Here is a 22,989-nt window from a genome sequence, read left to right as displayed (position 1 = left end):
CATACAATTACATTATTTTTTACACATTCTTTTTTACATACAATTACCCATTTATACAGTTGGGTTTTTACTGGAGCAATCTAGGTAAAGTACCTTGCTCAAGGGTACAGCAGCAGTGTCCCCCACTTGGGATTGAACCCATGACCCTCCGGCCAAAAGTCCAGAGCCCTAACCACTACTCCACACTGCTGCCCCAAAGCCGCTCAGCCGAGCCTGTGACGCAGTCATGCCCGCCACCCAGGGTATAGGACTGCGCACAGTTTTTCAGCCAGCGTTGAACCACGGCTGCCTACTGATAGTGTCTCATCACCAGAAGGGAGGTCGTCGCCTCAGATGCATCCAGCTTGGACTGGGGCTCTGTGTGGAATGACAGGGGGGTGCAGTGGGTGTGAACCCCCCATTGGCAGGGTCTCCACATAAATGTTTTGGTGCTGCAGGCAGTTTTCCTGGTCTTGCAGCAAGGAGAGTTCCCAGCGCAACAGAATGGAAGCTTCACCCCAAAGTGGTGAGCCTCATTTGGAAGAGGTTTGGGAGAGCAGAGATTGATCTCTTTGCCTCCCATGAATCAAACCACTGGCCCCTCTGGTTGTCCATAATAGGAGGCGGGGACTTGCTGGCGGTTGATGTCTTTGCACACCAGTGCCCTGCTCATGCTGTGTCTAGCCCCTTACTGGCCCAGGAGACTATGGGTTTTCAACCCTGATTCAGCTCCTGAGCGGCCAGCCGTGGAGACTGCCCAAGCGCCACAACCTGCTCAGTCAAACACGGGGAACCTTATGGCATCCCGACCCATCAAGCCTGCAGCAGCAGGAGTTGAATCCATTCACTTACAATCTGTGTTTGTGACAGAATAAGCGACTGGATTCTTGATATTCAGGATTTCTCGGCGGTGTCTTCATCCGCCTCAACCTAACCTAACAATTTACCTATCTGTCAACTGAATTTTTGGAAGGTAAATTTTATATAATAAATAAAATATTCTGTGTATGGAGAGAGTTGGGATGCTTTACATTGTTATAGTAAGACGATCAATAAGGAGTCCAGTGTTATTTCTTAGTTAGTATTTTTGGACATTTTTTTGTGAGATCACAAGAGACTGAGAAAGGAGGAAGATTTACAGAAAACAAAAAAAAAAGTATATTATAGAATTGTAGCGGTGGTAAGAATCCAAGCGTACAACTTTATCTTCCAAAATGACGCTCTTCTTTAGCATATAGAGTGAACAGCAACACTCACCAGCGCACGGGGATGACCATTGGCAAGCAGGTGACAAGCTAAATATCTCATCTAGCCTCTTTCTTTTTGGAGGCTCCAGGTTTCTGAATGTATGTCATTCTTTTTTGAGACCACCTTTTTAGTCGTCTGTTGACCTTAACCTTAATATTCTACCTACCAAGGTCTATAATATAATCAAGGTCAGGTAATCAAAGAAACTATGAAATTATATCGCAAAAGTCTACCGGAAGCCATACTAGTAAATGTCACATTTTTCAATTTGTCAGTTTTTTGTTAAGTATATGGGAAAACTACCAAGCGGTATGTAATTCAGTGTTAACGTAACATTATTCAGCAGGTTTCATTTGACTGACGGAAAGTTAATTCTGTAGGGTAATGTAGTCTACAGCTGTGGCCAAATGTTTTGCAAAGTCCATACAGCATTCATTTCCATGTATGCCTCTGTAACAACTGTCCTTTGTTGTGTGTTGTGTGATAGACTGCTGTTCTGTATTCTGCTCCTTGTCTTGAGATGAGATGAGATGAGGTTAAAAGCTCTAAAACCACATATGCAGACAAGCCCATTTCTTGTGTAATGGTTAAAACGCACTCTTTCGGTGTGCGTGGTCACCAGTTCGTGTCCAGCTGTCCTGTTACACCTCCTATTATATTATACTGTTTACAGCAGTGTCATTAGCATTGGGGCTTTGAAGGCTTAATATCTCTCCTCCTCCTCCTTCTCCTCTGTTGGTTCATGCCTAATAGTAATTTTCCCTTTTATCTTAAATAGGTTGTGAAGCACTTACAGAATGGGAATACCTGCCACCTGTTGGGCCTCGGCCTCCCAAAGGGTTTGTGGGCTTAAAGAATGCTGGAGCCACATGCTACATGAACTCAGTCATTCAGCAGCTGTACATGATTCCACCTATTAGAAATGGCATCCTGGCTATTGAAGGCACAGGCAGTGATGTTGATGATGACATGTCTGGTGATGAAAAGCAGGACAATGAAGTACATGTATATCTCTTTCAGTTTTCAAATGCATGTCAATATATAACTGCAGTTTTTTTCTTGAATACTTTGTCCAATGAAGATTCTTATCCTTGCTCATGACCTAGTGATTGATATATTAGCCATCTCCAAGCATACATGCCATGTTGGCATAGCTTGGATCTGAGGGCACGACGCATTTATTATTTGTTTACGAACTGTCATCCATAAATGTTTTAATCATAATGTCATATTTTGTTTGCAGACCAATGTTGATCCTCGGGAGGAGGTTTTTAGTTACCACCATCAGTATGAAGATAAACCTTCACTGAGTAAAACTGAAGATCGAAAGGAGTACAATATTGGGGTTCTGCGGCACCTGCAGGTTATTTTTGGGCACTTGGCCGCCTCTAGGTTGCAGTACTATGTGCCCAGGGGATTCTGGAAGCAGTTTAGGTAAATATTTTCCCAATAGTAAATGTAGCCATGACAAGACATTAGCTGAAGCATTATATCTCATTTTCAATTGGCTCGTGGTTAAACTTGGTTTGAGGGATTGAGGCTTCAGCCTTTTGATTCAAATATGAGTTGTTTTCAGTTGCACATCCTGCATACCATTATGTTCTGAAAAATAAGTGAGTGGACTTATAAAATGTAGCATATTTATGGTTTTAGTCAACAGTATTACTTGGTGGCAAAAGTTAATTTTGTGTGGTGGGTGTGTGTGTGTTTTGTTTTGTTTTTTTTATATAGGTTGTGGGGTGAACCAGTGAATCTGAGGGAGCAGCATGATGCATTGGAATTCTTTAACTCTTTGGTGGACAGTTTAGATGAAGCTTTGAAAGCTCTTGGCCATCCAGCTATGCTAAGCAAAGTTCTTGGGGGTTCCTTCGCTGATCAGAAGATATGTCAGGGTTGTCCTCACAGGTATGTACTGTTGTACACTTTACATGTTGCATGTGACACTCAACAGAAAAAAAGTTAAACCGAGTTGAAATCCTGTTTTTTAAAGAAGAGATGTTCTTACTATATTTAGTAGGGGAATTTCCAAAACTGAAATTATAGGTCTTGCATTTCATATGATGAGACCCTAATGAAGTTTTTAAATGGGAGGTATACAGCTTTTATGCTTAGTTCATATGCTGTATTCTCAGTTATGTTGCCTTTATTTGTATCATTTAAATAACGTTTTTCATTTTTGGTGCTCCTTGTTTAAGACAAAAAATGATTAGTTACTGTGTGTATTCTTGTAAAGTTCTTTGTTCAAAATGATACATTTCTTGTAGGTATGAATGTGAGGAATCATTTACAACATTGAATGTAGATATTAGAAACCATCAAAACCTCCTGGACTCAATGGAGCAGTATGTCAAAGGAGACTTACTGGAGGGTGCCAATGCATATCACTGTGAAAAGTGCAACAAAAAGGTAAATAAATAATCTTTACAGTTTCTTGTATGCATTAAAAAGGTACAAAAAAAATGGTTTTATTTGAATGAAATGCCAATTTAGTCTGTCTGAGCCACAGTGTTCAATACTGAAGATTTCTTAAATATTGGAATCCCCTGCTTGCGATATCATATAGGTTTTTTGCAGTCTTAATTTACAGCTGCTTTATCAATTACTTACTCCAGATGTAAAAATGAAACCCCTTCTCAGGTACCAGATTTTGAAAATAATGTTTTCAAACCTGTAATTGCTATAAAATGTTAACATATGATAAATAAAACACAAATAAATGACGTAAACAGTTTTTTAACCCTTTATGCTGCTGTGTACTATATACCCATGTTTGTTTTTTTTTAACAATGAAAACAAAAACACTGCTAATAACGATAACAACAATAATCAGTAAACAGTAATTATCAAATAAAAGTCAAACAACATCAAAACGTGTGCCATTATCGACTTGGTCTGTGCCATTTATTGAAATGTTCAATACAACAGAACCCAGGATTGCCTTCGCAAACCACTGCACATTTTTCTTTTGTCTTTTGTTTTCATTTTCGTAGCAGACCCTGTACCTTTTTACGGTGTCTGCTTCTTGTGTTGGAGGGATAGTCACAAATGCGTGTACACCGCTACTTTGCGCAGGCATTGTGATGGATCTGGCTTCCGCATTGCCTGTACCCAGTGCTGTGTTTTGATTGTATTTCGTCACATCACTGCCATTTCAAACCAATCAGCTTCCCGTTTGCAGCTTGCATACCTGTAAAGTAGCTGCATGCTCTTCTGTTTGTATTGTTCTTGGCTCCAATAATCACTGGGTGATAAGTTAGCATCACTGTCGCTGGTATCGAAATCTTCCAAACCAACTTCACTCCCGTTGCTCATTATAGAAAGACCACATACATTTCCATGTTTAGCTTTCGCTAAAAAATGATATAAACTATAACTAAACAAGTAAAACTAATAATAAATCAAAAATAAGTTAAAACACTATATATATATATATATATATATATAATATATATATATATATATAATATATATATATATATATATATATATATATATATATATATATATATATATATATATATATATATACATATATATATACATATATATATATATACATGTAAAAGCTGAATGGCTTCCTGCAGTATATCTCGGCCTTCTAAACGCCCACAGCTACAGACTGATATTGCTACATGACACGCAATTGGATAAAAATGTCACCTGACCCCCCCCCCCCCCCCCCAACTTTCATTGCACATTCCACACTACTAGCACTGCTTTAGAGAATGAAACCTGAAACGCCAGACTGAGAAACCGATCATAGAATAGGATGTGAAACTTGACGTACGCTGGTACGGCATGGTACTGTAAGTGGGTTTTCAATTGACGTACGTGCGTAAGTCATGGTGTTGAAGTGGTTAAATACTGGAATCCCCTGTTTGCTATATGTAGGTTTTTTGCAGTATTAATTTACAGCTGCTTTATCAATTAGAGTAAAGGGTAAACTGCTCTATCTTCCCTTTTTTGGGTTATTGAGACCATGTGCACATTTTTTTAAATACAAATATAATAAAGTAACTTTTTAATCTCCTATAAAGCATGAACCTCTGATAACCAGTGATTTATAATACATATGTGTAAATTGTGAAACTGCTGGTATTTGCAAATGGAAAAAGTTTTGGTGATCTTTGGCCAGTCCCTTGAGATGAAAAGTATGTTTTATTTACTCCATACATACTGGTGTCTTCTCTAAGAATAACTTTTTTTTTTTAATATATATTTTATTATAATACTGTAATCATTTTCTGTCTTGCAGGTGGACACAGTGAAACGTTTGCTCATTAAGATGTTGCCTCCGGTTCTTGCTATCCAACTAAAGCGTTTTGACTATGACTGGGAAAGGGAATGTGCAATCAAATTCAATGATTACTTTGAATTTCCACGAGAGCTGGACATGGAGCCTTACACTGTGGCAGGTGTGGCTAAGCTGGAGGGGGATGATGTGAATCCTGAAAACCAGGTCATTCAAAATGAACCCACAGAGAATGAGCAGCCGGGGAGCTCTAAATACAGGCTGGTTGGTGTTCTTGTGCACAGCGGTCAGGCTAGTGGTGGACACTACTACTCCTACATCATTCAGAGAAATGGTGGAGACGGGGAGAAAAACAGGTGGTATAAGTTTGATGATGGAGACGTGACAGAATGCAAAATGGACGACGACGAAGAGATGAAAAACCAGTGCTTCGGGGGCGAGTACATGGGGGAGGTTTTCGATCACATGATGAAGCGCATGTCCTACAGGCGCCAGAAAAGGTGGTGGAATGCCTACATACTTTTTTATGAACGTATGGACACATTGGAGAAAGACAGTGAACTTGTCAAGTACATTTCTGAGCTGGCAATTACCACAAAACCCCACCAGATAAAGATGCCTGCTGTCATTGAGCAAAGTGTACGGAAGCAGAATGTGCAGTTCATGCACAACCGTATGCAGTACAGCCTGGAATATTTCCAGTTTATAAAGAAACTTCTGACCTGTAACAGTGTCTATCTAAACCCACCTCCAGGTTTGTACCCAAATAGTTAACTTGAAATGCGCTTTTGTAACATTACTTTTAGTATTTAAATGTATAGGCATTGTTGCATATTTTACTAACAAATTGAATTTATCAAACACATTTAAAAAAAATGTGAAGAGTTTGGAAGTAGGGAGTAAGCAATAAGCAAAAATTGAGGGGAATTAGGGGCCTTGTTCAGGGGAAAAAATTGAAAGAAGCAAGTAGATTGTGGTTTTCAGTGTAGTGATTGACAATATTTTCATCTTGATTTTAGTTATATAAAGACAGTAGGCACACATGCCCATAAACGCTGCAATGGTGGTTTAAATTTACAGAAAGACGGCCCGATGATAACTAATTAATATTTTCTGTCTTCTAATGAAAAATAATAAATGGGCTTAAATACATATTAGATTGGTTTACTGGTCTGCTGTTTAAGTTCCCCTTCAAGTACGAAATGTAACCGTTACTGAATGTGTATTTACAGTGGCTCTCAAAAGTGTTCACCCCCCTTGGACTTTTCCACATTTTATTGTGTTACAACATGGAATCAAAATGGATTTAATTAGGAGTTTTTGCCACTGATCAACACAAAAAAAGTCCATAATGTCAAAGTGAAAAATAAAATCTACAAATTGTTCAAAATTAATTACAAATATAAAACAGAAAATAATTGATTGCGTAAGTATTCACCCCCTTTGCTATGACACACCTAAATAAGCTCTGGTGCAACCAATTGTCTTTAGAAGTCACATAATTAGTTGAATGGAGTCCACCTGTGTGCAATTAAGGTGTTTCACATGATTTCAGGTTAAATACACCTGTCTCTGGGAGGTCCCATAGTTGGTTAGTACATTTCCTAACAAAAACTACATCATGAAGACAAAGCATCATTCAAAGCAAATCCGGAATAAGGTTCTTCAAAAGCACCAATCGGGGGTAGCATATAAGAACATTTCCAAGGCATTGAATATCCCCCGGAGCACAGTAAAGTCCATTATTAAGAAATGGAGAGAATATGGCACAACTGTGAATCTGTCTAGAACAGGCCGTCCTCAAACTGAGTATCCGGGCAAGAAGGGCACTAGTCATGGAGGCCACCAAGAGGCATATGGCAACTCTAAAGGAGTTACAGTCTTCCACGGCTGAGCTGGGAGACACTGTGCATACGGCAACAATACTTCGGGTGCTTCACAAAACTGGCCTTTATGGGAGAGTGGCAAAAAGAAAGCCATTGTTGAAAAAAACTCACATCAAATCTCGGCTAGAGTTTGCCAGAAGGCATGTGGGAGACTCTGAGACCAAGTGGAAGAAGATTCTATGTTCTGATGAGACCAAAATAGAGCTTTTTGGCCTCAACGCTAAGCGCTATGTTTGGCGCAAGCCTAACACCTCACATCATCCTGAAAACACCATCCCTACCGTGAAGCATGGTGGTGGCAGCATCATGCTATGGGGATGCTTCTCTGCATCAGGGCCTGGAAAGCTTGTTAAGATAGAGGGCAAAATGGATGCAGCAAAGTACAGAGAGATCCTAGAGGAAAACCTGCTGAAGTCTGAAAGAGACCTGGGACTTGGGAGAAGATTCATCTTCCAGCAGGACAATGACCCCAAACATACAGCCAAAGCCACACTGGAGTGGCTTAAAAACAAAAGGTCAATGTGCTGGAGTGGCCCAGTCAAAGCCCGGACCTCAATCCAATTGAGAATATGTGGAAAGAGTTGAAAATTGCTGTTCACCAAAGGTCCCCATCCAACTTGACGGAGCTTGAGCAATTTTGCAAAGAAGAATGGGCAAAAATTACAGTGTCCAGATGTGCAAAGCTGGTAGAGACTTATCCAAATAGACTCATGGCTGTTATTGCTGCCAAAGGTGCCTCTACCAAATATTGACTCAAGGGGGTGAATACTTATGCAATCAGTTATTTTCTGTTTTGTATTTGTAATTAATTTAGAACAATTTGTAGATTTTATTTTTCACTTTCACTATTTTTCACATTATGGACTTTTTTGTGTTGATCAGTGACAGAAACTCCTAATTAAATCCATTTTGATTCAATGTTGTAGCACCTTAAAATGTGGAAAAGTCCAAGGGAGGTGAATACTTTTGAGAGCCACTGTACCTCCTAAAGACCGAGTCCTGAAAATTGTATACCAAAGCTGGTCTTTGAGCCTGTGATGCAGTCATAGCCCCGCCTCCGAGGGGCACGCGACTGCGCTCACAGATCTGTGCCATTTTTCCTTTCAAGACTGACCTGATCAGAGAGCCTTGTTCAGATAAGTACTTGTTGCTTCTATCTGTATATTCACATTTTATTGTGTTTTTACACAACGTAAATGTGATATTATACTAATTGCTGTAATCGTTTTTACTAATTATGCGTATTTTGTGCACTACAGCCTGTTGCTTGTTACGTTCCGCTGCGGCATTGCGTGAAGCCAGCGGCTTGAGTCGCTCCTTTCCAGGGTTCCAGCAACAGAAGTCAGTTGACTTTGTATTCTCCCTCTAGGCTGCATAACTCCAGCTGGAGCTTATTTTATTTCTAGTTTTTAGTGGTGCAATCGACACCCTAATTTCATATTAGATTATCGTATAGGCATTTATCAACGATAATCGATGCATTGACGTTTTCTTTTTCAAAATAATGAAAAAACATTTTTTCTTTTTTTAACAGAAGACCAATAACTTAAAACACTTGTGCATAATAGTTAAACAAAAAGGCACAACTTCCATTCAAATTAGAACACTTATTAAAAAAAGAAATACAAAGGACTTAAGTTTTTAACAACTGGAAAGAATATGCATGCGTCCGCATCAGATGTCCCTTTACACTAGAACCGCCGCAGGGATACTCATACCTAAAACCGCTGCCGGCAGTCATTATGACGGTACATTTTAAACTTCATCAATATTAAAATGAAAGACAAAGTATCAGATACAACTCCAAGTTTTATTCAAGCACGTCATATCAAACATCTGCACAGCCGAAACGCTGTATTTAAATGAACAATTAAACATAAAAGGGTTTATTTTCTAACTTACCACTATAAAGAATTACTTCAAAAAATGAAAAACTATGTAATAAAATAAACATTTCTAAATAAACTAGTGTGTGAACAGGTATATGTACATACAAAACGTAAAAACGAATGTATTTTGTAATTTAAAATGAAAGTAACATGTTTTCTCTGCATGCGTCACTCGAGCACTGAATCCGGGTTGAGCTGCTGCTTTGCAGTTTTCTGATTGAAATGTTTCTGCCGAAGCGCTGTGGCTAGCTTCAAGATGAAATCTCTCCTACTGATATTTTCCCTGGTGCATTTATTTTACAAAACGAAGGAATTGGTGGCTGCCAGGTCAAGTAGAGATAACAGGCTTGTATATATATATATATATATTTTTTAAAGTAATATTGTAGGTTATATTGAAAATAAAACATGTATTGTAAAGGGCCATCAAAGTTCCCACCACAGCAGTCATTTTAACGGTTTTCACTTTTAAAATTTTATATTACTCTGTGTGTGTGAAAGATAAGCGGTTGTCCGTTCTTGACCTAAATACATGTATTAAATACCCTGATGGCATTTGAAAGGCTGGATAGCAAAAATAAAGTTATAATAATCCCCTCTACCTAGCACCGCCAAAGCCACCACTTTGACTGCCTTTTACAATATATGTTTTTATTTTGAATATAACCTACAATATTCTGTTTATTTTATTTATTTATTTATTTATTTATTTATTTTTTATTTATTTATTTTTTTTAAAATTTAGTCGTGCCAATTAGTTTTTATTATTTTCTCCCCAATTTGAAATGCCCAATTATTTTTAGGCTCAGCTCACCGCTACCACCCCTGCGCTGACTCTGGAGGGGCGAAGATGAACACACGCTGTCCTCCGAAGCTATCAGCCGCCCGCTTCTTTACACTCTGCAGACTCACTGTGCAGCCGCCTCAGAGCTATAGTGTCGGAGGACAATGCAGCTCTGGGCAGCTTACAGGCAAGCCCGCAGGCGCCCGGCCAGACTACAGGGGTCACTGGTGCGCGGTGAGCCGAGGACACCCTGGCCGACCTAACCCTCCCTCCCCCAGGGCGACGCTCGGTCAATTGAGCGCCGTCCCCTGGGAGCTCCCGTCCACGGTCGGCTGTGGAATAGCCTGGACTCGAACTGGTGACGTCCAGGCTATAGAGCGCATCCTGCACTCTAGCGAGTGCTTTTTACTGGATGCGCCACTCGGGAGCCCCCTTTTTTATTTTTTTAAATATACAACCTGTTATCTCTACTGGACTTGGCAGCCACCAATTCCTTCGTTTTGTACAAGGAATGCACCGGGGAAAATATCGGGAGATGTCATCTTGAACAGCGCTTCAGCAGAAACATTTCAATCAGAAAACTGTAAAAGGTACAAGGCTGCTGCAGCTCAACCTGGATTCAGTGCACACAGAGAAAACATACATTACTTTCATTTAAATTAAAAAGTAGTTTTACAGTTTTGTATGTACATATACCTGTTTACACACTAGTTTCTTTTGAAATGTTTAATTATAGTTTTTCATTTTTTAAAGTAGTGCTTATCGTGGTTAGAAAATAAACCCTTTTATGTTTAATTGTTCATTTAAATACGGTGTTTTCGGCTGTGCAGATGTTTGATATGACGTGCTTGAATAAAACTTTTGAGTTGTATCCGATAGTTTGTCTTTCATTTTAATACTGATGTTTAAAGTGTAACCGTCATAATGACTGCCTGTGGCGGTTTTAGGTAGGTGTATAACCACTGCGGTTCTAATGTTAACATTGTAATAATAATTAAAAATAGTATTTTAAGAAGTAATTTCTATCTGAACTATCGTTGTTCATTACTGTTAACATTTTGTCCAAAAGCAAAGCAAAACATTTGAATTAATCTCACAAATCCTGACTAACTTAACTGTCGTACAAAATTCAGCTTCTTTTTATATAATATTGCCATATAATCCAAACACAACACGCTTTGAAACAAAAGCTAAATCGGTAGTTAATAGATTTAAAGAAAAAAAAAATCAAAACGTGAATGCAAGAGGCCTAAAGTGTGTATCCTAGCAACACTGAACTCTACCGTACTAGCACTAAAAGAATCACACTATCACATACTCAAGGTTTTAATGCAAACTGGCAACAGGAGACTTCAAACTGGGTTCTAATTTGATGCATCGATTCACCAATATGTAATTGAAGCTCAGGAAATTAAGCCAGGTGATCAATAATCGATGCATTGATTTAATTGTTGCACCCCTGCTTTTTATATTTCTGTACTTTTTTAATTTACTGTTTTTTGTTGAGTATTTTCTCTTGTGTGTGCTGTTTTTTTTACAGGTAGTATGTGCAGGCCTGTCTGCAACATGGTGCTGCTCATGCGCCCTCTGCAGGAGGTTGGAGGGAGATATGTGCTTGTCCGTACAGACAAGACAACAGTAGTGGCTTACATCAACCACCAGGGTGGCCTCAGGTTGCCATGAGTGTCTCCTTTGTGTGGCCCACAAGCTTTTGCTTTGAGCGCACAAGAACCTCCTCTCACTGCAGGCAGTTCATCTGCCCGGGGTGACAAACTGGGCAGCGGACTTCCTCTCAGCGGCTCAGAGTGGAGGCTTCACCCCGTGGTGGTGAACCTCATCTGGGAGAGGTTCAGGAGAGCAGAGGTAAACCTCTTTGCCTCCCAGGAATTAACCCACTTTCCCCTCTGGCACTCCATAATAGGAGGCGGGGACCCGCTGGCAGTAGGTGTCTTGGCACACCAGTGGCTGAGGCAACTGTTATACGCCTTCCCAGCGCTCACCCTGCTCCCGTCGTGTCTCGAGAAAATCAGGCAGGACCAGACCAAAGTGCTCCTAGTAGCCCCATATTGGTCCTGGAGAATTTGGTTTTCAACCGTGATGCAGCTCCTGAACAGCCAGCCCATGGAAACTGCCAATGCGCTGCAACCTCCTCGGTCAGGCGGGGGGACCTTATGGCATCCCGACCCGTTGAGCATGCATCTCTGGGTCTGGCCCTTGAACGGCTGCATTTGAGCTGTCTGGGGCTTTCCAATAGGGTCATTGACACCCTGCAGACATCCATGCATTCCCAGTACGGGTATAAGTGAGGCATCTTCCAGACGTGGTGTCTGCCTCGTGGGTTCAACCCCCCCGTTTTACAGCAGTTTTTGCAAGACCTTTTTGACGAGGGGCAATGCCCCTCAACGTTAAAGATCTATCTGGCAGCTATTTCAGCTTGCCATGTCAAAATTGACTCTGTATCCCCAGGAGCTCACTTCCTGATGGGGCATTTTTTTTAAAGGGGCTAGACAGCTTTATCCGCCTATGAAGGACATTGTTCCTCGCCGGAGGCTAAACGTGGTGTTTAATGCACTCATGAAGCCTCCATTTGAGCCCCTGCATTCAGCTGAAATTTGTATCATTCAAAGCAGCTTTCTTACTCGCTGTCCCCTCTGCAAAGCGGGTGAGCGAGATGCAGGCATTCTTGGTAGCGAACGCCTGCTTAATATTTACAGAGGCCTGGACAAAGGTCACGCTCCATACCAATCCTGCCTTTTTGCCGAAGACTATCTTGGCATTCCATGTCTCTGGAATTGGAGACTTACCATCCACCTCCTTTCCAGTCTAACAGTTCCATATGCTGTACCCAGTTTGGGCCTTTGTGTCCTATGTTGACAGGACAAAGTTGGAGGCAGTCTGCTGTGGGGCTAGGTCCCATGGTCAAGCCCTGTCTAAGCAGCGGCTGTTCAAGTAGATAGCAGACAGTCAGGACTGCCTATGAGCTGGCCAACTTGCCCCCTCCAGAAAAGCTCACTGCCCATTTTGACCAAGGGCATGACAACTTCGTGGGCTTTATTCCAGGGTGCATCTGTCATGGACATATGCAATGCGGCGGTGTGGGCTACTCCCCATACCTTTACTAGGTTATACAGACTGAATGTCGTGGATCCTCAAAGCCCTGGTTTTGGAACTAGACTGTTAGGGTGGCTTCCCAGTCGACCCCTACAACACAGACATATAGAGGTGAGTTCTCCCTCAATTTTTTCACCCTAGTTAATTACTGGGGTTCCGAATGGTAACGCACAAGGCAACCTTCGGCTTAGTCTTGTAGCATTTCAGTCATCTGCAATCTTGCCATGCGACAGCTTTGGTACACTCATCCATTCGGTAATGGTTACGTTTCGTACTTGAAAGGGAAAGTTAGGTTATTATCATAACCCTGGCTCCCTGAAATAGTGTGAAACATTGTGAAATACAGCACCTGGACACCGGTGATTTGCTTTCACGGAGTACTAAGTTTTGTGCAGATGGTGGAAACTCTCTTCTCAATTTGTTTATTGTTCCAATCAGGCTGTTGTGTGTTTTTCTGTTTTGCTAATTACAGTGAAATAAAAAAAATTGTAATTGGTAACATTCATACTTTTTCCTAAATATGGTTACATCAGCCTAAGTACCACATTGTCACCAAGCCTCTGACCAGCTGGGCGAGTTTCATCTTTGCACAGGTAGAGGTAGGGTCCTCTGCCAGCCAAAACTTGATCCCAAATTTGACAGGTTTGTTTGACATGCATTGTGTCTGGCGACACCATGCTTTTGTCGGAAACAGCTGCTTGTCCATGTAGTGTTTTATGTTTAGCTTGAAGCAGGCAATGCTGTTTTCAATGAAGTTGTTCCAAATTTCTGATGCCAAGGCAAATATCTGTAGTTGCTCTCAAATCAAAAATTCTTGTAATAGTAATTTATTGTAAGACAGCAGACTATATATGCTCATGTAGACAGCCAGATGGCAGTTCTCCTAGGAATTGATAGGATTACAATGGATATTTAGATAACACATATCTAGACTTCAGGAGCAATATTCTATTAAAATACATACTACTGTAAACTCAGTGGAGGTAGACATAACAAACTGGCTTGCATACATGTAAAAAAATAGCGTATTGTAGGTTATATTAACAATAAAAGCATGTATTGTAAGAAGCCGTCAAAATGACGGCTTTTGACGGTTCTAGGTAGAAGTGCTCATAACTTTTTATTTTTGCGATTTCTGACTTTCGGACGCCGTCAGGGTATTTAATACATGTATTTAGGAAAAGTAAAGAACAGACAACTGCAGATCTTTAAAACACACAGAGTAATTAAAATGTCAAAGTAATTGAAAACCATCAAAATGACTGCCTTGGCAGTTTAGTGTTAAGGGTGATCATATCACACAGGTAAAATGTTACAAACGTTGCATATATTTTGTTCAGTTAAGTGGTGATCTGAAAGCTATGCGTTTTTAGAAGCTCATATTGATTTATGCATGAAGTGCTCCCGTTTCTGTTTTTCCTTATAACAGTAATGAAAGTGCTAGTGGGAACCACGACCATGGCACCTTATAACTGGTTCTGTGGTATAAAGGGCTACCTTATAAAAGGGGAACACTGTACTGATAGAAGAACCAATATTTTATTGGGATACTACTTATATATATATATATATATATATATATATATATATATATATATATATATATATATATATATATATATATATATATATATATATATATATATATATGTATGTATATATATAATCTCTCTATCAACGGTGATCATTTTGTAAATCGTACACACCAGCAATAAGGCGCCATAAAACCTACTAATGTTATCGTTTGAATATCATATACTGAAGTTTAACATCCTGTTTTTAAAATTCCCTTCAATCGGAGTGTACTACAGGAACCAGATATTTAGCATTATATTTAATCTTACACTTTTCATTGCTGCATCGTTAATTTGTAAATCTGTGCAGTAACTTTTAATTTTTTTTTTTTTTCTGATTTTATTTAGGACAAGATCATCTTTTGCCTGAAGCAGAAGAAATAGCTATGATTAGTATTCAGCTTGCTGCTAGATTTCTGTTTAGCACAGGATTTCACACCAAGAAATTAGTCCGTGGCCCTGCCAGTGATTGGTAAGATTTTACATTTTGGTGTCACTAGTTAGTTTCAGATTTGCACGTGTTTTGTGCTTGTAATGTTGAGTGACTGAGTTATTAATCTGTTCTTCTCTTCCCTCTTGTATGTTTCAGGTATGATGCATTGTGCATCCTGCTCCGTCACAGCAAGAATGTACGCTACTGGTTTGCACATAATGTCCTCTTTGCTTACCCAAACCGTTTCTCGGAGTATCTTCTTGAGTGCCCCAGTGCAGAAGTGAGGGGTGCATTTGCTAAGCTCATAGTATTTATTGCACATTTCTCTTTGCAAGATGGACCATGCCCTTCACCATTTGCCTCACCAGGACCCTCCAGCCAGGTTAGAAGAAAATAAGCAAAGAGCAATAAAAGCATATTTTAATGGAGTTTGTACAATATCGTTACCTGTACGTTTTATGTGATAGTTCTGGGTCTATATACAGAGGTACAAATAGATGTGTGCTCTCGATCAGCTTTTTTAGCTCACTTAACATGGTGTACATGTGTGTGGTTCTTAGCTATTGTATAGCCCTGATCATATCCAGAAGTACCTACAGAGCCCTAGAAAAAGTGTTGGACCACTACCAACCAAACACATTTAGCATTTTGTGAGGCTTAAGAAGAAATCTTGAATTATTTTCTTTAGTTGTACCTCTATTTCTTTAAGGGTTGTACATTTTTGGCTTGGTTTTATTAAAACATGTTTGCCCATCTGAAGCACAACAAACTAACAACTTATGTGGTCTAATTTACCTGTCCATACTGTTCTGCCCCTTTTTTCAGGGCTGTGACAATTTGAGCCTAAGTGACCACTTGTTGAGAGCGGTGTTAAACCTGCTTCGAAGGGAGGTTTCTGAGCATGGCCGTCACCTGCAGCAGTACTTCAATCTCTTTGTCATGTATGCCAACCTGGGTATGAAATTCAACTAAATAGTGTTAATGAGTGGAGTGTGTTTGGTTTTTTTTTTTTTGTATATTTTACTAAAAATGTCTATTCTCGATTTTGTTTCAGGTGTAGCTGAAAAAACACAGTTGCTAAAATTGAGTGTCCCTGCAACATTTATGCTTGTAGCTCTGGATGAGGGACCAGGTCCTCCAATCAAATATCAGTATGCTGAACTGGGCAAATTGTATACAGTAGTGTCACAGCTAGTGCGCTGTTGCGATGTATCATCGCGCATGCAGTCTTCAATAAATGGTAAGTTTTAATTCATCAACTGGTTTGTTTTTATTACCTGGAAATAATCTGATTCTGGTTTTGTGTAATTGCAGTAGTTGGTTTGCCTAGTGGTATGAGTATGGCCAGTGTTCTGTGTCATTTGGGTTGGTTCTTGGCATAGCTGGCATATGAAGACATATTGACACCTTTTTGTAATTTGGTACACTATGTCTCCATATAAATGGGTTTTGTTTACAAGCTGGTCTAGCATTTAACCTGTTCCATAGCTCAGTGGAAATATACTGCAGTTAGGGCTTTTCCAGGGTCACACAATAGACCAGGAGCTGAGCTGGAATATGAAACCAGGATATTTTGGCCAACACTTCTAAGCTCTAACCATTGCTGCATGCGGTTGTTTTGCAGATATGCAGATGTGCAAAACAAATGATTGCACTTCATGTCTGCATGAGTAAGATTCTTAGTGAGAGGGGCTTGGAGTTCAACTTTGTAAGATTAACTGTGTGTGAAAATAAAAACCCGGGGGGGGGGGGGGGGGGGGGGGGTCATGTTGTATTTGGATAGGATATACTGTAGTAGCTAAGTGTGGACCTTTGCGTCTTTTTTTTTTTTAAAGCTGTTAACATTATTCTTCTTTTTTTTCTTAGGTAATCCACCACTTCCAAACCCCTACAGTGATCCTAACCTGTCTCAGCCCATCATTCCACTCCAGCAGCTTGTAGCAGAAATTATGTTTGTACGCACTAGTTACGTAAAAAAGATCATTGAAGACTGCAGCAATTCAGAAGAGACCGTTAAGCTCCTACGCTTCAGCTGCTGGGAGAATCCACAGTTCTCATCTACTGTACTGAGTGAGCTTTTGTGGCAGGTATGACAAGCTTGTGGTGCTCAGCTTAATAGCACTCTCCTTAATCAAAGCTTTTGTTTACCTGTCTGCTTTATGACCGTCTGGTCTGAGGGAATAAATGTTAAATTAAACACTTTGTATCAGGCTCTCCTTTAAAGCCAAGTCCCAGACTTTTGTATGATTTAAGTTTTATCAGAAAGTAGCCATTTTATAAAATAGATCTGTGAAGTCACAGTGGATATTCTGTATTACAATTATGTGTTCATTCACACATGACCTAATAAATGAAAACCCCTTTAATTTCTAGGTGGCATATTCCTACACATACGAGCTCAGGCCTTACCTGGATCTGCTTTTGCAGATATTGTTAATAGAGGATTCCTGGCAGACTCATAGGTAAGTGTAAATTTGGAGCCACAGCAGTGACTGTAGAAGTATAGTGAGAACCTAATATGACTAAATGTAGGACCAAATGTTATGGCAAATCAAGGGTATTGCCACATGTTGAAATTAGGACATCCTATCCAAAACAATACTGCCTTTCAATAATTATTAAATGTTAAGAGAAATACACAGTCAAAAAATGAACAGTGGAATCCACTTGTATTTTTTTATGTTTTGTTTTGTTTTTTGTTTGTTTTTGTTTTTTGTTTTTTGTGAGGTGGGTTGTTGTACATAAAATGTTCTGGTCAGATCCAGGTTTTGTTGATTTTAGATTTGGACTGTTTTTATTCTTGCATTATAGCATCCTTGTAAATGGAAATTCTTAAGTACAACATGAAATATGATTGTCATTTCTTTTCAGGATTCACAATGTACTAAAGGGTATTCCGGATGACAGGGATGGACTGTTTGACACCATTCAGCGTTCTAAAAACCACTATCAGAAGAGAGCATACCAGTGTATAAAATGCATGGTAGCTCTGTTCAGCAATTGCTCTGTTGCTTATCAGATCCTACAGGTAATTGTCCTTGCTTTAATGTTTTGCTTGAAATATTAGGGATGTAAATATCGTTTAATTAGGTATTTGATTATACTCTTGTTATTATTCCGTACACAATCAATGTTGCTTATGTTATTGTACTTGCCAAGAATCATTTATCCAGTGCTGAAGTTACTAAGAACAGTGAATAACTGCGTGCAACAAAAAGCTCCAGAACAAAAAACAATCTGAAGAACACAAATCCAGGAATATTCAAAACACTCATTTCAAGTTGGGGGGGAAAAAAAGAATCGGCTTCATTTAGAAATCCTTATTTTGAAAAAAAAGAAAAAAAAGTTCAGTTTTAATCTTAGTTTACAGTAACTGCGTCTTTCTTGAATCGTTTTAATTGTCATCCAATTTTAGTTAAAGAAAATTCTGTTGAACAAAATCTCCAAAACAAATCCAGGAATATTCCAAATATTTGGCTGTTTTTCAGTAGTTGGCAAAGTTCTGCTTCATTCCGAAGTCCTTATTTTAAAAGACAAAAAATATAATAATAAAAAAGTTAAATGTTAATGTTAGTTTATCTGCGTCATATAACTTTTTAGTTACATGCTTTCAGTTGTTTTTGTTTAAAAAAATTATCTCAACATGCACCGGGAGTCTTGTGCTCAAACGATTGGCTGCAAGTCTAGTTGCGGAAAAATCATGTTCTGGGGGCACAGATGATCCTGCGAGGCACAAATACATCTTTGCCAGTTTGGTGAGCATGGGAAAGCGCTGGGTATTAGCCTTCCACCATTCCAATGGATTGCACTCTAACGAAGTGCAAGCCTCCTTAAACTTTCCATTTCACTTTCTACAACACTCCTTTGGATCTTGGAGGTGGTCGTCTCCTAAAAGAATTGCCTTGGCACACTTTACATTCTCCATCTCAGCACTGTAACTTTGATGCTGGCTCAGTTGTTTCAGTCGCTCTATCGGAGACCAATTGCAAAAACAGCCATTTGCACATCCGGCGAAAGAAAACTTAGGTGCTTGTGACGTGCATCCAACATTGATGCTTTCAGTTCAGGTTTGGTAATGATAAAAGTGTAATTTGGTGTCATTCGATTTTTTCATTGATCATCGTGTAGCTCAAGGGTTTGAGCATCTGCCAGTTTCGTAAATGTCCAATCTGACAGCACTGCTGTTATTGCCCATCTGGAGGTCACTGAACCAGTACAGAACCAGTCCCGCTCAGGTCTTGACCCGCCTGGTTGATTTTATATATATATATATATATATATATATATATATATATATATATATATATATATATATATATATATATATATATATATATATAATATATCTCGAACGAAGCAGATTAAGGCAACAGCTGTACAATCCTGTACTGTACATTGCTTTCTCCTTGCATCATGCATGGGTTCTATCCCTGTGAGACATGCAAGGCCAGTCTGCCTATGGAGGACAAGCACGGCAGGGCTGGCCCAAATCAGGCCTGGTTGTTAACCAAAGTGTTCAAACAGCTGACCCTAATTATCCCTTCTAATTGGGTTGAGTTAACTGGGGGGGGCAATAACTTTTTCACACCTGAAGATTGCATGTTTGATTACCTTGCACACCAAACAAATGAAAGAAGCACCAAACCTTGGTGTCATTTTTTCTCTGACTCCCTCTGTGTACTACTACAACCCACAAAAAAATCTGACCAAATACAATGTGAAAAATGTGCAAAAATGCAGAAAATCAGACGGGGGCAAATACTTTTTCACGGCACTATATATGTTTTTATATTGGACAGTAATACAGATTTCCATTTTTTATATCCGATAGCGATGCAGATTTAATGTTGTTATATACAGTGCTTTCTAATTAACACAGACAGTTGTTGTTTTTTTTTTGTTTTTTTTTTAGAGATTTGTCATTTTAACTAGAGTATTAATGGAGCATGCTGGCCTGCATTCAGACTTCAGGAAGGCCAGTGTTTTGAATTGTACAATTCCTGTTTTGTAGAGCAATGGCGATTTGAAGCGGAAGTGGACATGGGCAGTTGAATGGCTTGGAGATGAACTAGAACGTAGGCCTTATACTGGAAATCCTCAGTACACCTACAACAACTGGTCACCACCTGTACAGAGCAATGAAACGTCAAATGGCTACTTCTTGGAAAGGTCGCACAGTGCCAGGATGACTCTAGCAAAAGCTTGTGAGCTCTGTCCAGAGGAGGTACATCTTACACTTCATTTTTTGGGCTGAAAACTAAAATGATACTGCCTTGTAGGTATGAATATAAATTGGAAGACAAATTATAAATGTGGATTTTTCATTTTTATTATTTTATTATTCTGTTTTATTTATAAACCAGTCAGTTTAGTGCCATGTAAGGTTTGAACTGTTCTGCAGTTATTGATTGCATTTATCACTGTTGGAATTGCAAGGTGTAATGTAAAGGACTTGAAGCATTTTGAGGCTGTGGTTTTAGCCTTTGATCTTCTCAAATGCATAGCTTTGAAAGTAATATATTAACGGCATGCTGTGCCTTTTAGAATTTCTGAGTGAATTTTGTAATAAAGGGACTTTACCAAGCTAGCAACAAGCAATCCCTGTGTCCGAGTCATGTGCTTGAATATCTCCCATGACTAGCTACCAGGAAATAATACAGGCACAGCTTGATGGCTCCACACACAAAGTGGATGATCTTTGAATTTTAGACATTAAATCAAATATTTATTTATATCCATGTTCTTTCTTTTAGTCCTTTTAATAAAATCTAATTTAAACAACAATCAACACAAATTATAAATGATTGTAACACGGCAGCTATATTCAGTAGGCAGGTTTGTGTTGCTCTTAACTAAGTGAACTTTAATTGTAGCCAAATTTGGTGCTAAATTGTTTTCTTTACTGCAGACATGTATACATTTCTCTGGATCTTTCTTTCAGTATGAATAGTGAGCTCTGCCCAGTCAGTTAGTCAAGATTCATGTAAGGGAAAAGAGTGAGAAGCAGTAGGCAGAATAAAGGGGTAACTGTGGCGAAAGTGTGATGGTGAACTTTGTCACCTGGATTTTGGAGTTCTGTATTCATTTTTAAATGCTTTTTAAAAATACATGTGGATAAGGATGTAAGATTCGTTCAATTTTAATTCCCACTATGATTTTATTACAGTAAGGTGAAGGCACTTTTTAAATATTTATTATTCCATACATCACTAGGCATTAAAAATAATAATTAGGCGCTTGACACTGATTTCATAATTATTTGAGAACCTGTTGTCAGATTCAGTTTATAGATCCATACAGAGCTAATCAATCATGTTTTTAAAGCATTTGCTTTTTTTGCTTTCCTTTTGTTTACTTATATTTTGTTCTGATGCAGCACCTTTTAGATCTTCCTTCTAACTATCACAACCTGAATTTTAAAAGGTGCATTGATAAATTCCTTTTCCTTATTTTGCAAGGTACTTTTTTGGAGACTTTAATTGTAATGTACTTGGTGATTTATACAGAAAGCACAATTTTAGAGTTTATTTGCTATAGTCAGGGCTTTGAGTTTTCGAAGTGTATTTATAGTAAAAGAAGTAAAAAAAAAAAAGTCTATGCACTCTAAATTCTTTTTGTTAATTTTATATATTTAAAACCACATTTGTAATGACTTGAAACAAACTTTACATTTTAAAATAGTTTGAACTTGAACAGAAACCTGTATGATTACCTAAAATATTCCTTTTTGACTCACTTTCACCATTTTGTCAGCAGATGACTTCCATATCACTTACATTATCACTTGATTTTCACACATTAGCAGACAGTTTAAAGACATTGTTGAAACAGCTGTATACAACAGTTTGATTTTCATAATTATAGATGTGACAAGTGTGTGTATATGTGTGTATGTATGTATATGTGTGTGTGTGTGTGTATATATCTATATATATATGTCTGTGTGTATATATATATATATATGTGTGTATATATATATATTTGTGTGTATATATAATATATATATAAAATTTTATTTATTTAACTTTTATGCAAGTTGCATTGACATTTAATATAATGTTTTACATTCTTGTATAACACTGTAGCATCCACACTTGCATCGTTTTTTGACACTTGATTGTACGCAATATTAACTGCTGTTTCAACATAGTGTCACTTAACGAAGCACGAGGTGGTGTCTGAAGAGGACGCAGCAAGGAAATCGACCTCTCCACACCAGCTATTGCCAGGGGAAGTGACAGGACAGCAACAGCAAACTGTAAGATTTGGTACCAACAGCAGTTACCTGCAATCCTACTTATTTCATGTTTTGCAGGGTATGGGATAGTAAAGATACGTTTTGTATTTTTTTCAGATTTATTTATTTCTGGGTCACACTTCCGTATTTTGATATTTCATCTAGCCTTCATTGAATTGAAATATTTTTTGGCATAGAGACTTTTTCGAGTGAAATCGAAAACTCCAAGCCTTGGCTATAGTTTAGTGTTTATTTACTATTCTGTGTTTACATTATAAGGGTGTTTTGCTAAACAGCAATATTGAATACCTAAAGTAAATTAGGCAATGCAATCACTAGCAGTTGTGGTTAACCATTTGTCAGTCAACATAAGTGCAAAATTACACTTTGAGTATATTCTGGAGGGAACATTCCAAGCTATAGATTTATTTTTAATTTGGCTGATTTGATGTTCCAGGGCTGGTGATACAACTAGGGCTGTCAATTAATCGCAGTTAACTTCTGCGATTTTTAATGCGTTAATTTCTTTGGAGATTTTTTTTTTAATGCAGGTTAATCGCGCTCCTCTGTTTTTGACCCTCTTAGCACACCATAAT

At 38.7% G+C, this 22,989-nt stretch overlaps 1 protein-coding gene across 5 annotated transcripts in view; it reads left to right on the top strand.

Annotated features, from left to right (window-relative positions):
* LOC117407131 (probable ubiquitin carboxyl-terminal hydrolase FAF-X) overlaps positions 1-22,989 on the top strand; it is a 91,599-nt gene that overhangs the window by 56,871 nt on the left and 11,739 nt on the right. For 3 of the 5 annotated variants that reach the window (XM_034011796.3, XM_034011794.3, XM_034011795.3), the window contains 14 exons: positions 2,006-2,226; positions 2,471-2,661; positions 2,959-3,132; positions 3,492-3,633; positions 5,483-6,233; positions 15,072-15,195; positions 15,313-15,538; positions 15,982-16,111; positions 16,211-16,396; positions 17,023-17,243; positions 17,530-17,618; positions 18,028-18,184; positions 20,168-20,380; positions 22,307-22,414. In XM_034011796.3, coding sequence (XP_033867687.3) covers positions 2,006-2,226; positions 2,471-2,661; positions 2,959-3,132; positions 3,492-3,633; positions 5,483-6,233; positions 15,072-15,195; positions 15,313-15,538; positions 15,982-16,111; positions 16,211-16,396; positions 17,023-17,243; positions 17,530-17,618; positions 18,028-18,184; positions 20,168-20,380; positions 22,307-22,414 — 2,933 coding nt within the window. The remainder of the gene's footprint in view (positions 1-2,005; positions 2,227-2,470; positions 2,662-2,958; positions 3,133-3,491; positions 3,634-5,482; positions 6,234-15,071; positions 15,196-15,312; positions 15,539-15,981; positions 16,112-16,210; positions 16,397-17,022; positions 17,244-17,529; positions 17,619-18,027; positions 18,185-20,167; positions 20,381-22,306; positions 22,415-22,989) is intronic. The other 2 variants (XM_034011797.3, XM_034011798.3) reach the window with 1 other exon arrangement.

This window comes from Acipenser ruthenus, chromosome 8 (assembly GCF_902713425.1).
Source record: "Acipenser ruthenus chromosome 8, fAciRut3.2 maternal haplotype, whole genome shotgun sequence".
In the NCBI taxonomy this organism is placed as follows: Eukaryota; Metazoa; Chordata; class Actinopteri; order Acipenseriformes; family Acipenseridae; genus Acipenser; species Acipenser ruthenus.
Note: the sequence above shows the minus strand (reverse complement) of the source record. Positions and strands in the feature narration are given on the sequence as shown.